This window comes from Atractosteus spatula, chromosome 19 (assembly GCF_055471065.1).
Source record: "Atractosteus spatula isolate fAtrSpa1 chromosome 19, fAtrSpa1.hap1, whole genome shotgun sequence".
NCBI classification, from domain to species: Eukaryota; Metazoa; Chordata; class Actinopteri; order Semionotiformes; family Lepisosteidae; genus Atractosteus; species Atractosteus spatula.
The window spans coordinates 8,401,687-8,428,335 of record NC_142724.1 but is presented as its reverse complement, the minus strand read 5'-3'; the positions used below and the strand labels follow the sequence as shown (position 1 = coordinate 8,428,335).

The following is a 26,649-nucleotide window of genomic DNA, read 5'->3' as shown; positions in this document are numbered from 1 at the left end:
CCACTGAGGGCAGCTGCACCCTGGGTTTTAGTTATTCTGAAGCTGATCGCTCCACATAAAAAAACAACAGACCTACATAGGGGTTAATCATTTCAGTGCACAAGCAAAATCAGTAAGGAATTATCAGATTATTTTTACTAATCAGGTAATAACATATTCCATGTTAAATGCATATATTTGTATTTTTTATTTCTTTTTTTAAATTCGTATTGTAAAGTGCACCCAAAACAGATATGTCAAAACTGTTCTATTAGAACCAGTGATACAACTGTATACCTTTACCACTTAAAAAGAAAATATTGTTTTTGCTTTTTTTACATATTAAATGTTGCTAATCTAATACACGTTCTAGTTTCCAGAATCTCAGTGTCATTGCCAATAACAAACATTTGCCTTAGAGACTGTTCTTCCGTGATTTCTTTTGTGAAAAAACTGCCCAGTGCTCTGCAGCCTCAAGGCCACTCAATCTCCTGGATACTGCTCTCAATCTGCTGGATATTGACTCTCTAGCTCATTCAAAACTACAAAACAACATCAAACAATAGAAAGAAATCATAAATACTTCTGGCGATTAACCAAGTGAGTTGTTTTTGTCCTTGCATTTCTGTGGAGCACCTACTTCTGTGTGCTGCAACTGTGCTCACATGGTAGTATATTTGACTGCCGTGCCTGTGGCAATTCCTGGTTTAGATGACATCAGAGGGTCATTTTCTGGAACCCACCTTCTTACTCTTAAATAGTCAAGCCCTTGACAGCTGCTGTGCTTGTTACAAGGGAATGAGAACATCAAAACCTATAGCTTTTTCTGTTGGATTACCCGTGAACCATGTCTGGTTTCAATATGAAGGTTGCCCTCACAGTTCTTCTGCTAGCTGCAATAGTAAGTATATTTATGGCTCTTTTTGCTTGACTGCCACTCCCACTGGTTGTAAAAGCTTTAGTGTGTCTCAAAAGTGATAACATTTCTAAAAAAATAAACATCAAATTAAGTGAAACTTGTTACTTCATGCTAGAAGGATGTTGTGTAGTATTTGTGTCTGGAGCACAGTGACAAGGTCTGGTTGTCATTTTACAAAAGGGATTGCGAAGTTTTAACTATTCATTCCAGGGTTTAAGAAAGTGTATTATGAGAACAGGCTGAAGCAACTTAATCTTTTTATTCTCAAGAAAAAAAAATCAAAGGACAAAGGATTCCACATTTTGCAGTGAACCAATAAGGTTAATCCCAGTACCATTTTAAATTTTAAGTTTACACACTAAATTGGAGGCTTAGTGTAGTGAACAGAGCTTCTGGGACATGACTGGAGAAATTAAAAGGCATAGTAATGGAATAGTTTTCCACAGAAACTCTGTGCAGACAAACACACTGAGAGCCATCATGTCAAACGTGACTCTGTAATAGAATCTCTTATATCTCTTATAGGGATATGTGTCACCTTTTCAATTCTTAAGTAACTCTTTTGCTTTCTCGGGTGAGATGTGTGTGGGTGTGATCCTGAAAACAAACAGGTAATACCTAAACACAGGAGCTGAGAGTCAGAGAGGTCAGGGTAAAAATACTGTGGTACTGTATGTGGCAACCCTAACTGTTCCTGTCATTGACTTTTCTTGTGTTCTTATGTACATTAATTTCTTTATATTTCCATATTTAGAAATGTAATGATACTGTATGTAATATCGTCATTTCGCAGTTAGCAATCAATGGCCTTTCTCGCTTTGTATCCAAGGGATGGATTAACTAAACTTTTTGCACACTAAAGCAATTAAATTAATTGTATTTTTATATAGCACCTTTCACAACAAGGTTGATCCAAGGCACAAATGTCAAACGGCATATAATGCAGATGAGAAATATGACTGAAAAAGGAGGGGTTGTGCTTGGGGGTGGTGGTGGTGAGGAGATCAGACCTCAGATAGTCCAAAACCTCAGATCAGAAAGTTTGTGTTTTTATACAGAATAATGCATCAGTGTGAATTCTAATAATTCACCCTTGTTTGCTTATTGCTTTTTACAAAATTTCTACTATGCAATTTACAGGCCATTCTTTCATGTGAAATTCTAAATGTTTTTTTCACTTTAGAAAACAAAAATGCAGAACGAAAAAAGGATATGATAGAACAATATAACAGAAAAAAACATTTCATAGTAGTTTCAGGTAGATTATTTTATCAAGAAATTTTGTTTTACTGCTCAAATAAAATGCAAAAAAACTGTCACAAAGCTAAAAAATGTACTCACACAATTGCAGATTATGTGAAGCCAAAACTTGCAGCTGAAATTTATCAAGTTCAAACATGCAGATTGTAATAGCATATCTCTTCACCTTCCCTAAGGCAGATAATACAATTTTACTCTTTTCTACATATTTCACTGACAAAGGCAGACTATAAATCGTTCATAACGTGTTTATTGCATGGTTTTTGCATAAAACCGCTCTATTGCATTTAGGTCTTGTGAGAGAATAAAAGATTCTTGGATTAGTGCCATTAATCATTAAAGGTTGCTGCTCAGCTTTTAGGCATAGAATATATATTGTTCAGCCTGCTTCTGAGATAGAGAATAGCTAAAGGCACTTACAGTATTATGACTCCGAGAAACAGAATGTAGGACTTAAAAAACACAGAGAATAGAAATAAAATCCATGCATTACAGACCTATTAATGTGCTATATGCAATTTTACTGTAGGTGTTGTATCCTCTTAACTAATTTGAATAGGCATAACAAGAAATGCTGCCTTAGAGTTCCTGTTTTATGAATCATAAAAGCAGTTTATTTTTTCCATTATCATTTTGTAACAACACCATTTGTAATATTTGTAACAACAGAGTCAGGGTAATGAATTCACGCAAAGATGAAGAGATGTAGCACTGCGTTGAATACAAATCTGTATACAAGTTAAAAATTTTGAAATCAAAATTGTTTTGTCTGGAATGTTTCAACCATTGAATTAGAATTATGATCATATAATGTGTAAAAACAAAACCTTTAATATAGAGCAATAAGTTATGCTTTCATTGGAAAGTTAATATTGCTCAAAATGCTCACAAAGTTCACAAATATAACTTTAACGGTTAAGAGAAGTGTATATCTTCAGCAGTGAATAATGTGTAATATTTATGTTGCTACAGCTTTTGGCCAGTTGTAGCATCAGCAGTCAAGATTAATTAATTAATGATATTAAGGTTGTGAAATTTGCTGTTTATACAGAAAAACTAGCTTAGTGATTTAGACCATTATGAAATGCTATGCAAAAGTCTTAAACGTCTTAGACATAATCAGGAGTTACACTATATTAAAATATTATATATGTTATAATTTACTCAAGCCTGCACTAGTGCTTTCAACTGTTAAAACTAGCTTTATACAGCTGAGATAAAAGATATAATACAACTTGACAATCTTTAATACACATTGATCACAAATGCATTTAACTTCACCTGATAATTGTCTTTACTTATCTGACCTTTTTTAACTGTAATATAGCATTAAGAATATTATCATGTACAGGAACACAGAGGTTAAGACTTAAGTACACTAAATCCTATTCTAAATCACTGTCGGACTATGTAAAACCTTTTAACTCTAAAATGGAAATGTGTCGGACTATGAAGACCATATACTGTATGATACCCCCTTACTGCCTTCATCATAAAGATATTGAGTTTTATTTTCACTGCTCTGCACACATTCTAAAAGCTTAAAAGGGAAATTTTTTAAATGTATTTCTGTTTTTTATACTATAACTAGGGTGTGACCATCTGGCTTGAGAAAAGCCAGACACCTTAAGACAAGAGGAAGACTCTGAAGTTGCGTCGAAACCAAAAGCATAAATAGCTAAATCCTTATTAAATCAATTGCAAATTACCTGATAACATCCTGAAAATAAAAGTCAGCTACTGAATAAGATAAAGAAAATATGTTTTGTAGTCTCAGTTTTGTTTTGTTTTATTCTAATACCTATCAGCTGATAGGTTTGAATGTTATTATGAAAAATACAGCATGTTTTTATGTAATCCTTCCTTCCTTTTTCTATTCACTTTGCCTTTAAGGCTCTCTGTACATACAGTATGCAGTATATGAATTCTTACAGTATATTGTATATACAGTATATATATAAATAAACTTAACAATTGTTGTTCAGAACAACAAAGTGCATGATATTGGCCAAAAGTCTTGTTTGACCAAACTTCCACATGACACTGTATTTAAAAAAAGAAAAACATTTTGTCTGTAGAGACTTTTTCAGGTGTGAAGAAGACTCCACAGCTGAAACTGTATTTTCTTTACCTTTTAGGATGGAATGAACAATTACCTGCTCCTTTGCAGCCTATGTATTTTGATGCAGCTGATTACTCAAACTTATATTATACTCTACATAACTACTACATAACTAATAACAATCCAATGATATGCATTATATACACAACTATGGTATATACACTGCTGCGCCCTTTATTTAAATTTGACTGTTTTTAACATTCAAGGTATTTGTTAACCCTCTTACAATCAGATATGCATGTTGGCTATAATGGCTATGATACATATACAGTCAGCTAAATAAAGAATCAGTCATTTCTATTACTGGCTGATTCACAAGATTTAGCCATACCCTCACGTGCTTTCATTAGTGATTCCCTGAAGCAACAAGAAAATTATTCCATGATTAAAAATTACAAATCTGTGTTCTTAAGACACTTCCTCTGAACTACATAAAGGCTTCCAAGTTTTAATCCTCATTGCCTGAAATACAGAAGGATTAAAAGCAACCTATCATTATCTTAGTCATAGGGGACTATAATGAAAAGCTTGTTGCAACGTCATTTTTAGCTTTGTGCACTGAGAAGCCTTTTAAATGTGAACATATTGCTTTACTAAAGTGCACTGTATTGAAGGAACCTTTTAACCATGACATACAAAATAATGGAAAATGATTTGTGATTTCTGTACAGTGGAACAAATCAAATCTGATGCCCAAGTATTTAGATGCATTTTCATTCATGCTTTCCAGTTTCGACAGAAAATAATATAAATATAAATCTGTATGCTTAGACACTTTTTATGAGCTAAATAAAGGCTTCCAGTAAATTATATATAAAAGTTTTAATTGCTTGCTAGGACTTTGAGACATTCTAAATGGACAGGTGTACATTGCTTGAACATTTGGTGTCACTGCTGTTTTTGTTATTTAGTATAACTTTAATCCTGATGTTGTGTTATACTAATTATTGTCCCTTTCATTTTTTTTAAATGTAAATGGTTGTCTTTTTTCCTAGTATTCATGTGATCAATGAGTATGAAAGTAACATTAAATGTTACCATTCCCCATGGCAGTATTTTTTAACAAATTTCAATAAATGCACAACACATGTTTTGAATATATTTTAAGTTGTTGCTAGCCTATAACAAATTATGTTAATGTCTACAGCATATAGTACTTATTAGATACCGGTACTGTTTCTGTTTGCTTTGACTGTAGAATCTTTTAATCTTTTTTCTCAACCCCTGTAGGATGCCACTGATTCAAAAAACATTCATAGTCGTCAGAAACGAGCCTGGATCGTTGATTCATTTTCCATTGAGGAGGAAAATCCAGGTCCTTTTCCATATGCTCTGGGGACTGTAAGTACATAGCAAGTGAAAAAGAGAACTGAAACTATATATAAGGTGATAACCTTTTCAGAAACAGCCTTTATCAAACAGCCATCTAACTAATGGCTAATGACTAACTAATATAAAATAAAATAAGAAGCCATCAACCATGTACAGTCTCTCAAATGATTCTATGTGTAGATCAAACGATTATTTCAAAAAGAGTACATTTGATTTATTGCCATATTCCCTCATGTCTGCCACAGGTCATACTGACACCAGCACACAAAGAAATAAAGGAAACGTAATCACTACCTGTGCAAAACTATTGATTTTCATTTTGCATTTTCATTTTTTTTCTGTACTTAAACTAAATCACAAAATTTAGTTTAAATCTTTCATCTTTCTAATTTTATTTCATAATTTTGTGTGCAGCAAAGATATACTGTAAATGTCAGATATTAAATAAGATATTAAAATTAAAGGTATTTTATTATATAATTGTCTGGAATACATTCAATTTTATCAATTTAATTGAAATTTCCCAATGACCTACTAATTCACAGTCACTGACTTTAAGTTTTCATGTAACCTTTTAGAAGTGTAAGTGCTTTTTAACAGTACAGTATATGCTAGTATATTATTTAAGTACTACTGTACAGTACTTATCGATAATCACCTTACCAAATCTGGAGACTCATAATTAGCATATTCATTATTTTTCCTCCAAATGAGTTTTATTTACTTCTACTCATCATTGTTACCCTGCTTTGTAGATTCAGCTGGACCGTACATATCTCGTAACATTTGAGTTGCTTGGCAGTGGGGTCAATGAAGACCCAAAGGGAATCCTCCGAATTGATCAACACACTGGCGTCATTACTGTGTTGGGACCTGTAGATTATGAGCAATACGATAAACTGAAGGTGAGCAAATAATAATTATTCATAGACTATAAAAATAAGTGCATTACTTAATCAACTGTCTAGTTATAAACAAGTGTGAACCATTATGTTTCCAAAGTACTGTTCTATCATCAGCTCAGGACCCTGGTCTCCAGATATCAGCAGGTTTTTAAATTGAAAACAGCTAACATTTGTGAAGAAAAGAAAAGTGTTCCTAGTCCCTATAAAATGCACTGTGAACAGTTATCTTTTGTTATTTTGCCATCACAGAGTATCACATCATTAGCACTTTAATCTAGTCTCTTGATTGCTTCAAGTGCAAAATTACACATTAAACTGAGATTTTGATGCTGAACTGATGCTGAAACAGGATTTGATATGTTTTCATTCTTCTCACATCTGCATAGCTAACATTTCAGGCTCAAAATGTTACCAATGGTGCTGTGGATACCCGGCTTGGCGTTGAGATCTCAATTTTGGATATAAATGACCACCCACCAACTTTTCAACAGGAACATTATGAAATTACTATTAAAGAATCTATGGCTCAAGGTAATGATTCCTTATAGTGATATACTATTCAATTTATATTATATACATTCTATATAATGCATATAAAATGTTTTTAAGTACATGTTTTTAACAGGAAATAAAATCATTACACAATGTCTATGATACTACTGTATTAAAAAATATTTGAAATTTTAAAGGTGATATAAATACAGAATGGGACATTCAAAAAGTTTTGCAACTCAGGTACAGAAACAAGATAACAGCAATTTATCTCTCAGTTTAATCATACTTGATCTCAACACATGCAGCCCATTTGTCCTAGAATTCTACTGACCTCTTTTGAATATATACAGATGCAGCCATTTAAATTGCGCGGTAAAACTCCGTACCGCGCGAAATTATCTGCAGATTAGCTTGTTATACTGCAGTACGTGATTGGCTGGCTAAAATGACCGACAGGCGGCACTCGTGGTGCATTGGTTACTAGTGAAACGATTGCTTCATTTAATCTCTTTACGTTGCATGTTTAAATTCGCTCAATATTATGTAGCCCGGCAAACAACACACAGTACTCGTTATCGCATACTTTTTAGAATTTGATTAATAGGGAATATAATATGGAATCACATATCTAAAGAAATTAATGATATAATTATATTCATATAGCTCAAATAATTAGCGTAGTCCACTTTATTTGTGAACATCTGCATCTATTTGACTCATAGTATAAACTATACAGACCAGACTTCCAATGTTGTGCATGTCAGAGCTGTACGATGAATGATTCAGGTGCACAAACCCATTGTGACAAATGGATGCCTGAGTGAACTAGCGAAGCAGCAGAGCAAGTGTCAACATTCCTCATTTTGCAGATACCTTTACACAGCAAGGTCAGCTAGTCTGGAGTGGGTTACTGCAGTACTGCAGTTCTCCATGATATGTAATTGTTTCACTACAGCCCCCTCTAAATTCTAGAAGATATTTTTTACATACTCTTGTAACCTGAGTTCTTAAAATGCATTAATTCACGAACAAAGTGATTAATTAATTTCTCATCACCATTGTCCAGAAGAACTACTCTAGATCACAGTTGATGACCCGATGTTGCTTTGATGATGAAACCTTATTGTGACTTCCATGTCAAAGACTGATTCTAGATGGATTGTGCATCTGGGTCATCTTTGAAATGTTTAAATTACCCATCACATCACTGTGGAATAATAAGTGGGACCTTACTCTAATACTCATTGTACAAGAAATCCATGAACATTTGACGCCATTTCTTTCACAGCGCACACTTCCATACAAAAACAACAATGACCACATGTCCTGTAGCTTAAAGGTCTATCTTTCAAAGAATGGGATAGCAGTAGTAGCCATCCACTAACATCTGTATGAACATCAAATTCAACATGAATTATATGCAGTTTTCAATATACCATATGAGTCACATGAAAGGCACATTCCAAGAGTCTTGAGCTCTGAAATTCTTGTGAACATTTTTTTTAAATCCATAAAACCAAAGCAAAGAGTTGCGACATGGTCATGGTCAAAATGATTAAATTTAACCATTATTTTGCAACCAGTGGGGGGGGGGTGGTTAGTGCTTTACTTTACTGCACATGTTTCTCACCACAATATTTTTACTAATCACATCTGTAGTCTGGAAATTCTGGTCCAAGTCTGTAGCAATTTGCTCTTCTTCACTCTCCTGCCAAGCTACATATATAAAATATGTATATAATATATAAAATAGCACCTTTATTCACTGGGATAATTTTGCTTTCCTATATTTTTTTTTTAAAGAGAACACTCTGATTGTTCTATCAGCCAGAGATGATGATAAGCCAAACACCAAAAATTCAACTTTCTCCTATAGAATTGCTTCAGTTATTCCCAGAGAAACAGATGCAGAATTCTACATTGATACTCATGGCAAGATTTCCTTCAAAGGATGCTTGGACTATGAGGTAAATGATCTACTTCAATTACTTACAATTTTACTTATTTTTGTGTAATTTGTGTCACAAATTTTTAATTTTTAATGTTTTAATTTAATTTGTTTTAGTAAAGTGATCCATTATTTTCCTTGTACTTAAACTTAATGTGCATTTTATGTAGGTTATGATGTTATTAGGATAAGAATAATGTGCATATTCCATTACTTGATAATTTTATTAAATATGTTCTTAAAAACACATGTACTTGTTATCTTTTTTAAATTACATGTACATTTTCCCACTTTCACAAAAGCAGCTTATTTTTTCCATGAACACCATGCAAACAAGAAAAGTGGGATTCTTGTGTAGATCTTGTGTAGAAGAGCAGAGAATAAGCAATGATCAACTACAGTTTGAAATTGACAATTGAATTATAAACTGGACACCAGTATCATTGTATGAAAAAAATGCACTATTTTAATTTTGCAGTTAGAAATAATATATATGTGATTTTCCTTTCTGTCAATTCACACGTCTTCATGCACACAGTCTGTTAGCAAGAAATCTATAATGCAGTTAAGCTGTTCAGACCATCTGTGGAAACTGTTTGAAAAAAAAGAGAATACACGGATTGTATAAATTCCACCTAGTTTACACATTAAGTTTATGGTAATTTTATGGTCTCATTCATCATGAACTGCTCTATATTTTGTTTCAGAAAGCCCAGCAATACACCATCATTGTTGAAGCAAAAGACCAAGGCGAAAAAGTGCGTCTCTCAAGCTCTGCAACGGTTGTTTTAAATCTGGAAGATGATAACAACAATCTCCCAGTCCTTCTTAATCAAAAAGTGAGTGGTCTGCTCTAAGCTATAAAGTTACGTGTTAAAATAATTATTCCAAATTTAGATTACACAAGGGTGGCCTGGTAACACAATGGTTAGCTTTCCTGAGGTTTTCCTCCAGGTACTCTTGTGTCCTCCCGTAATCTAAAGACAAACAGGTAAGTTAATTGGCTTCTGGGAAAACTGGCCATAGCAAGAGTGTGTGTCTGTATGCGTGTGCTGGTGTCCCATCCAGGGTGCATCCTGCCTTGTGCCCTTAAGGTTTACCCTGTTGGATAAAGTGCTGTGAAAATGGATGGATGTCCACTACTGCGGCACTGAACTATCAAGCTAATTGTACATACAGGTCATACAAATCATATAATGTATATTAGAAAATGGATGGGACAGATGGATGATTACACAAATTTAGGATGCCTGGTAGTGTTAGTAATCAGACTTAGCCTAGTAGTTCACACCTTACCATGGCAAGACAGGACAGGAACACTCAGGCAGAGGTAGAGCGAAAAAAAGCAAATCCCACCACATGAAAAAGGTCCATTTGTAACAGAAGAACTGTAGTGCAGTATGCTTTACCATGGCAAAATCATTTATTATCAGCATCAACTTGCATGACCACTTTGTGCGCCAAACACAGGGAATCCTGGTCACAGAAGATGGGAAGGGACTATTTTCTCCAATAAACCAAGGCTTAATATCAGCTGTGTTGATAGCTAATTCCTTTATGTTAAAATTATAATTAAGTGAACGCTATCATATTCTGAAAATTAGCATAAATGGGTAACTTTACCAGTTTTGCATTATTACTAGACCTTTCAACTTTTAAAAATCAGGACATAAAACTCATAATTCTATTCATTGCAAATCAGACCTGTCGCATTCATGCGTACCCTTCCCACTCAACAAAAGGAAGATATAACAATTACAGTATTTTCTCTTCTAAGGTAAAACAATGTTTAAGAAAAGAGATTTCAGATACATAATACCGTGTTTAGATTTAGTAGTGCAACTGTGGGCTCATGTTTTACACACTTGTTGTTTTGTGTTTTAGGCTTCTGGTAAAGTGAAGGAGAGGGATGAAGGAGTGACAGTTCTCAGAATACAAGTAAATGACAAAGACACAAAGCCCACTCCTGCCTGGAAAGCAAAATACAGCATCGAAGGGGACAAAGATGGACATTTTCAGATAATAACTGACCCAGAGACTAATGATGGAATCTTGACTGTTGTGAAGGTAAGACTGGATCTTTCTTTAATAACAACATTATTTTTCTATCATAAATTCTATTATATACTATATAAACTTGATATTATTAATGAAAAATAATAATTCTAGTAGGATGCACTTTCTATAAGGTTTTAGCTCAGATGCTTCCTCTCTTACTACAGTTGTTTGTGTACTAAACTTAAACCAGATTCGAATCCATTTACTGTACATGGTACACTCTAATTACCACAGCTTAAAATGTTTTTTATTAAAATACGAAACATGTTTCGACTGTCGAGCGTTCACCTGAAGAAGTCTCCACAGCCGAAATGTTGTGTTTCCTTTCTTTTCTTTTCAGCATGGAATAAACCTGTTACCTGTTCCTTTGCAGCCTACGCATGCTGACGCTTGTATATTCCATGTAGCAATTGGCACATTTCTGACATTTTCATTGGTCAAAACGATATCAGTGACGTAGTTATGAGAGTTGTTGAAATTTCCAATGCATTATACCCTTTCTTTTCCAATTACAAATCTTATTTTAGGTTAGATTTTATACAAATACAATGTTCTTTTCCTGGCTGGCTGTTCTTATTTCCTTTTTATGGCATATGGCCATATGCCATAATCATATCATCTTTAATTAGCCTCCAAGCTCTCCTTTGTGTATTGCTGGAGAAACTGATGAGACCTTTTCTTATTAATCCATTCATCCACTTTGGAGAGATCATAAATAGATTATTTTATTTTTTGTATTACTGACCCAGGATAAGAATTGGACACCCTAATTTAGATAGCTAAATGTAGATACCTAAAGGTGTTAAAACCATGCCTTGACACCATTCAAACAAGTAGTGGATTTTTTTTTTTATAAAACAGCAATATTGCAAGAAAGCATCCTGTGTGAGAGGTTGCCTTCCATGCATTTGTGTTTACCTATGGGTGAAAAACAAAACATTTGAAAGAAAAACACTTCTTTTTCCACCAGCAGCTGACAAACAATGATAACTTCAAATTGCTGACCCCAGATTACAGCTGAGTAGCTCAACATTTGAAACACATAATAAGAACTACAGAACTCAGTGCAATGTTAGAATGGACAAGGCAAAGAAAACTGAGGATCCTCAGTTTTTCAGACTGTCATCTGTGTGTTCAGGCTAACTGAAAGATGTATAAACAGGTTGACACTGAGGCTTAACTGATTATTTTCTGGAGTTACACTATGTGAACAAGCATTTATCAGAGAGGCTCATAAGAGGCTTTTATCAGCAGTGCATTGCAGAGACATGCAAGGCTCAGAATCCATGGATCATTCTAAACCTGGATATGAAAAAGACAACACCAGTAAACAAATGGATGACAGTTCATCTACTGTGTTAAATACCTTCATCCTTAGATTGTAGGTTTTCCAATAAATCAAATAAAAAGTAGTATATTTTCCAATAAATCAAAAACCAGTCAGCCTCTCAAGCAGTGCATCAGTAAAGCTCATATTAAAATTGGAGGTCTTTTGTATAATCTCCTTCTGGGATATCCCTGGATTTTCCACATACTCTAAATTTAAGCAGAATTATTTTGAAACACTTCAATGTCCTCTACCTCTTTTTTTTGTATCACAGTCTCTGGACTATGAAAGCGGTAAACGACGGAACTTGTCGATCACAGTGAGGAATGAAGCGGATTATTTTTCATGTATTGTAAAGAAACGTAACCCTACAACACTGTGGGATGTGGACATGAAACGTTATGATTCCAGTAAAGGACAACTACCACCACTAATAAAGCAGACTGTGGATGTCATCGTAGAAGATGTCAATGACCCCCCGGAATTCCAAACTAGCATTAAAGATGTTTATGTGGTGGAAAACACCGAAATTGGACATGTATTGGAGACATTCACAGCAGTCGACCAAGACGATAGCTTATCCAGTGAATTTGTGTATGTTCTAACGTATCATACTACTTGCGAATTTTTAAGGTTTTATATTTATTACGTCCTTGTTTTAAAAAAACTATTTAATAATGTAATGTCTAGACTTTTTTACCTGACACTTGCACACAATTTATTATTTTATTTTCACAATTCTGGAAATGGTTAACTAAATTCAACAATGTCTGTGTACAAATGTGCAGGTGTAAATTATTGTAAATCAAAGTGATATTTGTAATTACATTTTGTTGAAGGAAAACATTTTTGTGAAGTTCAGTTTTAGGGGATATTTTTTAAAGTTTCAAATTAAATATTATTTGCTGTATGTTAAAGTATTTTTTATTTTAAACATCATTGTACTGAAGAAAGGCCTACTGACATTTTTGTGTACCTTGCTGTCTTCAGAAGAACTTATTAATCTTCCTTCACTAATATGGACTTCTTCTTTGTAACAGGTATGAGATAGGAAACGACCCAGCAGGATGGGTAACTGTGGACCCAAAAACTGGTGTAGTTAAAACAATAAAGAAGGTGGACAGAGAATCTCCATATGTTGTGAATAATACATACACAATAGTTATATACGCAATTGATAAAGGTAATATTAAGTTTATTAAATTAACATACTAAGAGAAAAGTTTTCAGTATTATCTAGTTTACGTTCTGAGAAATTATAGACCCAATTCTCCTGAGAACAGACGTAGGCGTAGGTAAAAAGTAGTTCAGAAAGAAATCCTCTTTAAAGAGGGAAACTAAAATGTAGGTGCAAGATATCAGTTGGAGTAGTTGGTAGGTGAGCAGCTGGCAGTGCGAAGTAATGGTTAGGGCCTCCCATCTGGAGGTGTGTGAGTTCAGATCCTACTGCTATTGTACTCTTGTGATGCAATTCCACTCAAATTATTCCACTCTTGTTGTACACATGCTTCCAAGGTTGTCCCTGTAAATGAGAAATCGCTTTCAGTTGATGTATGAAGTACTGAAATCTCCCTCTTCTTACATACACAGGGAATCCCCCCATGACAGGCACTGGGACTCTCAAAATCCACTTATCAGATGTGAATGACAATACCCCCACTGTGGCAAATACCACTATCGACATGTGTTTGGAGGGTGGACCTTCAAATACCACTATTACTGCTATAGATATGGATGCAGATCCCTATTCCGGGCCCTTCCGCTTTCAGTTAATCAATGAGAAAGAAATGAAAGGAAAATGGAGACTGGAACCTTCTTATGGTAAATCCCCAAAACTTAAAAAGGTTTTCTTAATTTAGGTGTTGTACTGCTGTACATCTCTTCATTATATACTGTACCTTACAGACCACAATCAAGCAAAGAGAATGCCATTGTGTATAGTTTGTATGGTTTTCAAAACCTTTTTTTAGATTACGAAGATCCCTTATCCTATTTAAAAGGGAATCATCAGTGAGTAATTTTGTTCTGATTTCATAGAACCATTAGGTATTGATGACCTTAACATATAACGGGCTTTGTTTAAAGAGACAAAAATGTTGAAGAGGAACATTTCACCACTGTCTTCCTCTTGATCTTAATATTAACATGCATCTAATTTTATTTACAGTATATTGTGTCTTTAAAATGTGTTATAAAATGTGTGATGAAAATATGTTTAATAGTAAATATTTAATGAGTAATAGTAAACATTTAATGAATAAATGAAGAGTTAGTTATTACAGTATATAGTTTTTATATCAGTGTTTGAGGTAACTGCAAGACTATTAAAGTAATCATTATAATCTAAGGCAAAAATGCATGTAATTTAATAATGCTCTTTTTCATAGGGTATTCTGTCGATCTCATCAAGGAAAGTAGTGTTTTCAGCGGCGTGTATGAAGTGTCTTTGAAAATCTTTGACAAGCAGGAGCAGTATTCTGTCCAGAACCTCACTGTGACGGTGTGTGACTGTGTCAGTTCAGGACCAGCAAACTGCAGATTCCGGAAATCCCCTGCTGCACAGATGGGAGCCAGTGCCATAGGGATCATCTTTGTGGTTTTATTTCTATTCCTTGGTATGATCATGTTTTTTTGGAGAATAATTACCATTATAAGGTTTTTTCCTGGCAGTCATAGTACTGTATATATTTCAAGGCCCCTGTTCTGTTTTAACTGGTCTGCTCCTCCAGTTGCTGTATAGTGTCATATAGGGATCATATTTGCAATCTCATTTCAATTTCTCTGCATGATAATTTTTAAACTTTCTTTAAACTTTTAAACACAAGTGAGTGCAGTTAACATCCTACTATTCCTAATTATATTTCTGAGCTGATTACAGAATTATTTAAAATGTTTACTGATAATTCTGACAAATTTTTAAAGAATACGAAAAGTTTCACCAAAACATTAAGGTGCAAAACATAGTTTTGTTTTACTTCATTGCATAAGTTTTAACTATTTCCCTTTTAATGCCTTTTGCATTTATTTTATTTGTTCTGTATGTCTAAAACCCTTTAGTAGGATTGTAGGGGTAGCCAGCACTCCAAAAGTGATTGTCCTAAAGAAAGTTTAGTGACTGCATTACATAGCCACATCAGGTCTATATGGAGCAACATGGTGTGCACTAGTTTTATGAGTAATTGGTGGGTACCTGGAAATACAGCACTGTCTACAGAAATGGGCAATGGAGAACAGATCTTCTCACCACAGAACTAGGGGAGCTTTTCCCGCAATGATTGCAGATGTTTCCTCTTGATGGTTGATCCCCCATTTTCTCTACTGGACTCAAGTCAGGAGAAAAACTGTCAACAGCAAAATGATGTTTTTCTGATGGCATGCTGCTGTGTGTCGTCTTGACATTGTTCTGCTAGTTCTTTTAGATTGGCTTGCAGGAAAGGAAAGCTCTTGGCTCAAGGTACCTTAAGCACTAAGGCTGGCCCACACTGGCACCAAAGACATTCTAGTGTTTGTTATGTCAACTTGTTTGTTGAATATTTTGATTAAAAAGAAGGCACAGTTCAAGAAAACAACAAATGTGGTTCACACACATTACAGTGCAAAGGCATTACTGTAATCCTCTATTCTGGTCAACTAGGAGACTTCTTTGCTTTATCTTTCTGTGCCAATGTTGGTTGACATTACCACTAGAGGTACTGTTGTGAATTCCCATTAAAAGCGCTGCACCGCTCTTCAGTCCCCATGGCCCAAAGACCAGTGTTATCAATTCCACTTCTTTATGTAGCATATCATATATTTTTTTACTGGACAGAATGAGCATTATTGCTTTTCTCTAGGTAAAAACAGGCTTTTCCAGCAAGAAAAGAAGCCACAGGTCTTGTTTACCTCTAGGGTAACCTCAGATATGTCTCACATTTTCTGGAGGCTACTATTAGCTTGAAAGAGCACAAGGTGCCACTCCCTCAGGGATACTGGCACTGATTGTTTTGAGATACAGACAAAATGTCAACCCGTAACCCTCCCACCTGCTCCCCGAGTAAGAAAGATTCTTTTCAGATTCATATTTTATATACAGTATGTTCTGTATGTTACTGTAGCTGTCTTCTTATTCCATTAAGACTTCAAAGCATTAACAGCACAGCCTCTAGCACCATCTAGTGGTTTCCATCAGATATCATCGCTCTCTGATACAGTCCATAACGCTAGGACTCGGGTGTCCTCAATTCCATTACATGTCATTGGGTTGTACACGGTGAGCCGGCTGTCCACGCTTCTCATAAAACTTTAAACTCAGCAGGCTACTGCTATAACCAGTTTTAGTTACTAAACCAAATTTCTTGAGAAAAGAAAATAGAAGCCACTGGTTCCTGCTGCCACAAAACCCTTTGCAACATTGAGAGACAAATAAAATAAATCGTGTTGTGTGTTGTGTACATGTGTAGAAAACCTTTCCTCCTAAATTAAACCTATAGTACAGATTTCATTCCTCTTTTATTACAATTAGTATTTCATTAGTAAACTAATATTTCACCCTTCTTTGGCTTGCAGGGTTATTGCTTTTGGCATTAACTTTTGCTGGCGAGAAAGAGAAATTCAGATTAATTAATGACAATGCAGGAAACACTTTGCTAACATCCAACACAGAAACTCCAGGAACTGACTGCATGGTAAGGCAACAGTCTATAATAATCACTTAGCCCATGTGTGAGCGCTGAAAGAAAATAACCTAAATTTTATGATGAGGCAATACAGATTGAGTCAATATTTCTCATCAGATTTCACTTTTAAATTGTTTTAAACTCTTCAAGGGCTATTGAAAGTTAGGCAAGCAAAAAAAAAATAGTAAAGGGGTTGTTTTGAAGTAAATTCTACTAGGTCCATAATGAAATTAATTATGTAGTATCAATTACAGCCATTACTGTAATGTTGGTAAAAAGTTAATATGCTATACAATTGTGTACGTAGACCAAAAATAGTGAAACATACTGTAGCTATCACATAAACTGAAATTGTATAAATATTATATACAGTATGTGAGTTGTATATGTTTCCTCTATCATTTACAGCACAACATATAAAATAAACTCTGAATTTACAAGCAATATACTTCAAAGTGAAGTGTATAATACTATGTTAGGAAAAGTCTCAGAAGGCTCTAAAATAGTAATTAATTAGACTATATTAACTAATGTCAATTTATCTATAGCTAAAACCACTGTCCTCTTTCACTCAGGTTTAAAAAGGGGAAAGGATTGTACTACAGAGTTTTAAAAAATAATGTTCTTTTTATAAAAAAAATGTTAACCCTAGTTATTTTAATCAAATGTCCTTTTGAAACATTCATGAGTGCTCAGTGAAACTGACAGCTGTTTTCATGGTGTGGTATGGCCCCTTTAAATCATGGATACCCCTCAGGCACATGGGATCGTAAGTTGTAGTTATGCTTGAATAATGAGTGACATACTGTAAGCAACTAATTCACCTGCATGCCTACCAGCTCCACAGCTATGTGCTTGAAGGTGCAAGTCACATAAGAGGGTGTGTATGTATTTGAATGTGGTGAAGTGCTTTGATGTCATGGCTTACTTTGGTACTTTGAAGATAGCAGTGTTTTTCGACAGGGGTTTAATGTACAAATAAAAAGTAATAAATGGTTAAACACTCCATTTATTGTGAATATGTTAACTTTTTATTGCTGTACAATATGTTAATCTTCCTTTATTTTCTTTATAAAGGTTCCCCATACAGGTCAGCAAGTTAACACCACTCAGGTTGATGCTGTGAATGGTCAAAACGCATTTGGTATATATCAACAATTCCACAACAAGAATGCTTATCAGGTACAAATCAACTTTTGTATGCCTAGAGATGCAAGTCTCTGCATTCCCAAATGTATTTAGTTAGAAATGTTTTAACAGACAGAAGCTACAAAAATACTTCATACTATGTAAAACAAGGAGGCAGCACCTTTTTTAATGGATCCTGAAATAAAAAAGTTGGATAAACTGGAGTCAGGACCAGTGGTGCAGGAATCTTGGTCTCTGTAGGTGTACGAGAAGTGTTCTTGTTCTTTCTGAACTGTACCAACAAAAGCACCCAGGTAACATTTCACCTGCCCTTCTAACAACTACTTAAATATTCCATTTATTGTGAATATGTAAACTTTTTATTGCTGTACAATATATTAATCTTCCTTTATTTTCTTTATAAAGGTTCCCCATACAGGTCAGCAAGTCAACACCACTCAGGTTGATGCTGTGAACGGTCAAAACGCATTTGGTATATATCAACAATTCCACAACAAGAATGCTTATCAGGTACAAATCAATTTCTGTATGCCTAGGGATGCAAGTCTCTGCATGCCCAATTGTATTTAGTTAGAAGTGTTGTAACAGACAGAAGCTACAAAAATACTTAATACTATGTAAAACATTTCACCTGCCCTTCTAACAACTACTTCAGCAAACTGTTTTAACTGCATTTATTAGAACATTGTGGAGCAGTAGCTCATTGGCCAGTACACAATAAGTTTTCAACAGAAGACAACTTAAAAATCGTGATATCAGCAAATGATTGTGTCATGCCCTCTACATCTAGAGGGTGCTCCTGCTCTGTCCTGTTCCTAGTTTTCCTGTGCTTTACTTGTTCTTCCGGTGTGTCTTGTTGTCTGGAGCTATATATTTACAGGTCTCTCTTTCCTCCTTGCTCGGCATTTGGATCAGTTGTCGAGAGGCTCGCCTCACCAGGTCGCCCCACCTCTTCTACCTGAGGGCTTATATCTCGTTCCGACACCGCCCGATACCTTGAGCCCAGACCGAACCCCCATGTTTGCTCTGTTCCTGACACTACGCATAGGGTCCACCTGTCCTGCAGGACTTTCTCCACGGCAAGCCCTCGGCTTCGGTGATAGAATGCCAAGCTTGCACTGGACCCCGCATGCAGTTTCCTGGCCACCCTGGCTTCTGTTCCTTGTCTCCCTTTTCTTCTTTCCTGGCTTTTGTTTTTCTGGCTGCCCTGGCTTCTGGTCCTGGTCTCTCTTGTCCTTTTTCCTAGCTTCTGGTTCCCTGTCTCCCTAGTATTGTTGTTCGTCCCCCTTTTCCTTCAGGGTTTATTTTTGTGTGTGGTTTTTTTATGTGTTTTGTCTGCCCGGGCTCCCATGCCGCTGTCTCCCCGTCCTGGGCTCCCACACCCGCTGTCTCCCTGTCCCGGACTCCCACGCCCGCTGGTCTCTCTTGTCTGGGCTTCCATGCTCCCTGGTCTCCCTATTTTTTGTGAGTTATTTTCATGTGTTGTTTGTTCCCCTGTTCCGTCAGGGCGTATTTTTTTGTTGTGCGTGCTTTTTTATGAGTTTTGTCTGTTTTTTTGTCTCACTCCCCTGGAACCCTACCCGGCCCCTCCTTCCTCTACTCAATAAAGGTTTTTACCCCGGAGGAGAGGGTAGCCCATAGCTGTGGACTCTCAGAGGTTTCCTTTCAGTTAAATGAGGTTTTTCCTCCTCCCAGTGCTGTGCAGCTCATTTATTTTTTGGGCGTCAGAATCCGCCCTTGAAGGGGGGGGTACTTTCACACCTTCTACATCTAGAGGGTGCTCCTGCTCTGTCCTGTTCCTAGTTTCCCTGTGCTCCTTCCGATGTGTCTTGTTGTCTGGGGCTTTATATTTCTGGGTCTCCCTATCCTCCTCGCTCGGCATTGAGATCGGTTGTTGAGAGGCTCGCCTTACCAGGTCAGCCCATGTCTGCTACCTGAGGGCTTATGTCTCATTCTAACTTCGCCCGATACCTTGAGCCCAGACCAAACCCCCATGTTTGCTCCGTTCCTGCCGCTATGCATAGGGGTTTCCTGTCTCTGGCTTCCGTGACAGATTGTCTTACAAAAGCACTGCTCGGTTGCTGAAATCATGAGATATTAACAAAAACTAGTCTTACAGATTATACAATAATTCATAAGTAAATATTTCTTGTGCTGATTTTCTATTTGTTGTTTCAGTTTCAGAGCATTTACAGAAATCCAAGTTATCGATCAACCATTAATCAATACCATCATACACAGCATCAACAAAATCACCATTATATGCGTAAGGTAGGTATTCTCTTTTAACTCTGAATAACATTTTTTAAATCAAGAGTTCATAATTAATTAGTTCTGAAAATATTAAAGTGTTATTATTGTTATTAAGAGCAGTTTCTACTATTTCCTTGGTATTTCATAGTATTTGTGTGCATAAATACTTTACTGTCCACAACTGTGGGAATTTGTATTTTCTTCTCCCATAAGAAGTACAACGAACATTAGACACACACAAAATAAAACATAAAAGTCACATAAAGTCACCTAAAATCAGGTGCATTAAAGCATAAGAACAGTACATAAAATCTAAGTAAAAAAGAAGTGAAACCAGAGGTATGGTATGAAAATAATAAAAGATTTCAAGGTCTAGAACTAAAAGAACTAAAAGATTTCAAGGTTTAGAACAAGGTCAGAGATCATTACATTTTATTTACATTTACAAAAGCAAAATCTGTAAGTAAAAATTGTTTAATTTTTGTTTACATCTGAACTGGAAAACATTAACCCTTTACAGATTTTCTTTTGTTTTGACCTAAAATGTTACGTTGTTCCAGCACATTTAATATTAGGCATCAAAACTGCACTTTATCTTAATAAAGTTTAAAGGGCTTTGCTCTATTAGAAAACCTTTCAAATGCAGTGATTATTAAAAGGATGAAGTTTAGATCTGGCATGTCTCTGGTAAGATTTTAGTTTTTTGGAAGTGAAAGACATTTTCATTTTCATACTGTATATATTTAGAAAATTAAACGGTTATACTTTTGATATTGGAAATGTTATTATACTAACAGTATATCCATATCAGAAGATATTGTTTTAGTCATCTTATGTTTAAGTAGTATTCTTAGCACAGTACTTCTATGGTGGGTCACCAGAATGATCTCCAGAGGCGTAGTAGATATAGCAATCCAAGGTCCGAAAGCTGTAGGTAAACAAGCCGGTGCAAATGTACAAAACCAGAAGCGGAGCCGTAAGCCGCATGGAAGCCGAGGGTCGGAACCAGAACGATAACCAAAGTACCAAAACCAAAGCCAGGAGAAGTAGTTGGAAAACAAACCAGGGTCAGGAAACCAAAAACCAAGTAGTAAGTCGCAGCGAAAATGGAAGTAGCTCTAGCCAGGAAAAACCCTAATACTGAGCACAGGGGAGAGTGTGAAGCAGCATTAAATAGGCTCATTGGGAACCGTGCTGGAATGCGAGGTGGAATGACGAGTCTTCTGGGGGCGTGGCATAACATTACCCCCCTCCCCAGGGGCGGCTCCTGACGCCCCAGAGGATCTATTGGAACGACGCCGGCAGAAATAAGCAATCAGCGGCATGTCCTTTTTCGGGAACCCAGGAGCGCTCCTCGGGTCTGTAGCCCTCCCAATCAATGAGATATTGTTACTTGCCGCGGAACCAGTGAGAATCCAGGATCATACTTACAATGAATGCTGGGGGTCCATGAATGGTCCGGGGGGTAAGGGCCGAGGCTGGGGTCTGGAAAGGGGAGGCCCCTGAATCGATAAAAGTGAGAAGATTAAGTTTAGACGAGTCCCAGAAGAGGGAAGCAGGAACAGACAAGGCATTAGAAGAGGTACCAAAATGTTTACCGCGTCTCACCTGTGGACTGGGTTTAGACAGGGGGCGCCGTGGAGGGCGGGAGGAACAGTCCGAACGGTAATGACCTAGAAGACCACAGTAAAGACAACAATTCTCCCGTATGCGCTTCTCCCTTTCCTGTGGAGTGAGGCGGGAGTGTGCGATCTCCATAGGTTCTGGGGGGGGAGGTGCAGGGGTCAAACTGAGAGGCACGAGGGTGGCAGGTGGAGTAGGTGAAGGAAGGTTCTGTTTGTCTCCGTGATCCTCTACTGCAAAGCCCGTCATACCATTCGATCACCAAGGAAATCACTTCCATGAAGGATTTTCCTTTTAGAGGCAAGACAAACATATTGCCCTTAATTTCATCCGAGACCCCTGCTTAAAAAGGAAGATCAAAGCCTCATCACCCCAGGATAGCTCCGCCGCAATAACCTGGAATTCCACTGCATAGTCTACCACTGACCTCTTGCCCTGCCTCAAAGCCATCAGTCAGGAAGGTGCATCCTGAGACGGGGAGGGGTGATGAAATACCGTTCTTAAGGTCTCTTGAAAAAGATTAAAATCTGAAATTTCAGGAGCTTGTGACTCTAAGAGTGCAGTTGTACATTCAAGAGCCCTTCCAGAAAAAAAAGAGTTAATAAAAGCTACCTTACCCGAGAAGATAGAAAATTTTCGAGGTAATGCGAGGTAGAATTACAAGTTCTCCAGGGGTGTGGCGTAACAAATATGCCATCTACACCAAAAAACTAGCACAATGCTCAAATCATAACAATTACAATGCTGTAAGTGCACCAATAATCTAGTGCAATAATGAAGCAGAGAGAATAATGGAGTCATCATGTATCTGTTGTGTGTACCTGTTTTTAAAGTTGATAATTTCCCCCCTACAGTACCTTCACACTACCTCCACCTTTACTAACTTTTTAGTACATGTTAGTTTAACCCTCTAACATATCTCTCACAGTTTTTCAAATCTCATACAATATATTTGAGGGTACTGTATGCAAGCTCATTCTTTCCAATTGCCATGAAAAAGACTCTCTAATCCGATAGAATGTCAAAACATGTACCAGTTTTTCACTTTCAGATGTAATTTTATGTCCCAAAGGGTTCGCAGAGATCACACACGGGATCAACAGTGTCATCAAGAATGAGAAGCAATGGCCTCTTCATCAGAGAAGAGAAACTGCAAACAATCATCAAAGAGGTAAGAATGATGACAAAGGCACATTTCTTCATGATTATTGCAAATATAAACCAATGATTATGACCAATACAAGTTCTGTTTCTGATTAATTTTACTTACAACCAGAAATAGAGAAAATAAATACATTATATTCTTTAAACCGCTGAATTATGTTTTACCAATCTGCCTTTTTTTTACATGTTTAAGTACAAGCCATCTAAAAATCGTCTTTGTCATAAACTTAAAACTAGGTTTCTATGTTTGCAGTTTTTACTGTTTTCTTCTTGTTTATAAGGTATTTACGTATGGAATATCAGAACAAACTGAATCCTACTAATGGTAGAGAATGGTAAAGGTTTTAGTTTCCATTTGGTTTTTAACATAATTTTTTAAGTCTAGTTAGACCAGTAACTTGCTTTGCAGAACTGTTATATAGAATTATAACGTACTTAATTGTTTATTTACAGCGAAAGCTTTCATTACAAAGCAATGGCAATGAACTGCGTGACTATCCCCCTCACATTTATGCTGATGAAGGACAACCCATGAGTGACCCAGAACTTGATGCCATTTCCATTGATGAACAGGAGTTTGTGCCTGACCAGCTCCATGACCTGGGACCAAAGTTTAATGATCTTGCTGCTACTTGTATGCCTGTTCCTAAAACACGTTAGGACAAACTGACTGGCGAGGAAATCAAGACAACCAATCTGACAGCAGCTCGATTACAGATGGAAATTTCTCATGTACTTACTGTACATATATACTGTATGTGGAGTCAAAAAACAACATTAAATAAAAGTACAGAGTGATTTTTATAGACTGTGTATAGTCAGCAAAATTGGGATTGTTCTACTCCACATCAGTGTTGAAAACACTAAAGGTCTAAAACTGCCAAACATGGTAGAAAATCCATGGATCATTATGACTTTTTTCAAACAAGAAACAAGAATTTGTTTAGAAACGTTTTGAAATTCCATCTCTCAAAATAAGTTCTATGTGGCTTGTAGCAAGTGTGTAATTAATGCTGCTTGAACTGCAAAAGGCAGTGAAGAGTTGGACAGGACAGAGTTGGAGTTAATGACCTCCATAATACTGTATATAAAAAGTTTATTACGAGTTATAAAGTGCGCTGAAGTGAATAAACTCTGTGTTAGGAAGCATTCACTGAATGCAGTGAAACGTTAGTTTGTAAAAAATATTTTTTGCTGGTCTACAATACAATATTACTGGTATAATGTCAGAAAGGTGAATTTTGTCAAGATGTGGTAGAAAACCATGCTGTGGCAGACACTGTTAAATTTATGTATTAAGAGAAATCAATTAAAAAGAAAGAATATACAGTAGATGATAACGTAGATAATTTATTTATCTACATTGTTTGCAGTTGTGTTCCATTTTGAAAGATGTAAATGTATTATGTAATTTATTGTGAAAATACGTAAATCCCACCACTTCAATAGTATCATAATTTAAATTATGTCCACTCCTTTTGTAGTTATTGCTCTAATTGAACGATTGAATCAAACTATGCCTTTTATTAATTTTGGAAAAAAAATCTCCCTTGTGTTTTCAATGTTTTAGTATTTCACAGAATCACTAAAACAGAGTGTTAAACACGTACTTCAGAGAACACAATTTTTGGTGCTATATAGGTGACACATTGTAACATGTCTATCACTTTCAGATGACCACTACTACAATATTGATTTTTCACCAGAGTTAGTCTTTCCTAAAAAGAAAGTTAAAGGTACTGAAGTCTGAGTGCCTTTCAAAAAGACAGGAAACCCTTGTAAAATTAAAAATGTAAATATAGTCTTTTATTAATGCTTATGAAGATAAAATCTTGGAAGGTAGCAGGTCTTGTTTTTTGAAAAGAATATATTTTTATAGAAAAAACATTGAACATATTTTTTCGATACATTAAAAATCTCTGCAGCTTAACAAAACCATGGAAGATATGCCACAGCAAATGGTATTTAGAAAATGTGACAGCAAATGTTATTGTATGAGTTTTAAATTTGCAGAAGTCATTTTTTATATACAGTATATGTCTCAGGTAATTCAATTTGAACTGTATACTTCTTTACAGATCATTTACCATTTCCTCAGATTTTACTTTTAAGGAAATTTTATTTATTCACTTTTGCACTGTGACAGTGGACACAAACAGAATTTACCACAGAGTCTTGAAACCTGCATACCTCTCTAAATTTAAATAAAATTAAAAATAATTTAATTTTGCCTCTTTTGCAAACTGCATAAATGCATCCAAAAACCTTCTGGGGCAAATGAGCAACTGTATTGTACTATGAAAAGAATACAAGAATAGCCAAGTGATTAATGAAAATTGAGAGTTAATTATGAAGAACATTAATGAATTGCTATTAAGCATTTTATGCCAGATATAAATGATGACTTTTGGTAGCCTAATAAATCTTATCTTTGGTAACTGAATGCAGTATACTTTATGTAAGCTGTGATTTTTATATTGAATTTCATACATACAGACCCACAAACATAGATACAGTATATACAGAGGTTTCCAAAATTGTTCAGTTGCCTTCACTTTAACTCAGACAGTGTAGGGTTGCAAATCCATCCCAGGAATGGGTCAATTGCTTTTTGTAAAGAATGATATAAGTGTGAAGATACATGCACATCCTATAGAGGATGGGGGCTCAGTAGTTAAGATTGCTGCCTTGCAGGACTGGGGCCCTGGGTTCAATTCCTGCCCTTGTGTACTACAGTATCTGTATAGAGTTTGAATGTTCTCCCCATTCAAACTCAGACAGACTGGTAGGTTAACAGGCATCTGGGAAAACTGGTCCTGGTATGAGTGAGTGCATGTCTGTGATTGTGTCTTTGAGTGCCCTGCAGTAGACAGGCATTCTGTCCACTGTGCCCAATGCTTCCCAGGATAGGCATTATCTTAGGTGGTTAGAAAATGGATGAACATAGTGCTATGAACAATGTCTCTGCCTCTGAGACACCATAGCACAAATACTTCAGTCAGCAAGAGGGTTGGTTTTGAAAATTCAGCCTTTAGATTATTCACTGCCAGAATAATTTCATAGACTCTTGAGGATGTGGATATACTCTTCAACATACACAGTTCCTTTGATTGATGTGGGCGAAAATAAAACATTGTTGGCACTATTATGTGGTATTTTTGTGTATGAGTGTATGTTTATAAGGTATTTGTTTTGGGTAATCTGGTGTTTTGGTGAGAAATTTGTACCAGGTATTGGTCGATTTGTTTGGACAAATACATATAAATAAAAATAAAAATATACCACAAAAGCAACTGCCTGTGTTTTTCCTTTCTCTGTTTTTCTTGCTAGTATTAAGTGGTTGTATGGAATCCTCAAAACAATTACTGTAGCTATTGAAGCCAAACTGTACCAAGAAGCCTCCTTTTGTTTATTGACAAGATTGTTATGTTCTGTTTATGAATTGTAGTAACTTAGCTTC

The 26,649-nt window shown here is 35.9% G+C and overlaps 1 protein-coding gene across 1 annotated transcript; it reads left to right on the top strand.

Moving 5' to 3' along the window:
* The first annotated feature begins 760 nt into the window (after positions 1-760).
* On the top strand, positions 761-26,472 carry LOC148818005 (cadherin-like protein 26). The gene is made up of 17 exons (XM_088937437.1): positions 761-880; positions 5,511-5,621; positions 6,368-6,517; positions 6,904-7,048; positions 8,816-8,979; positions 9,668-9,799; positions 10,845-11,027; positions 12,620-12,939; positions 13,386-13,528; positions 13,936-14,166; positions 14,733-14,960; positions 16,891-17,009; positions 18,078-18,182; positions 18,555-18,659; positions 20,334-20,420; positions 23,098-23,196; positions 23,643-26,472. The coding sequence occupies exons 1-17, from the start codon at positions 827-829 to the stop codon at positions 23,847-23,849; spliced, it is 2,583 nt and encodes an 860-aa protein (XP_088793563.1). The 5' UTR covers positions 761-826; the 3' UTR covers positions 23,850-26,472.
* Positions 26,473-26,649: the final 177 nt, after the last annotated feature.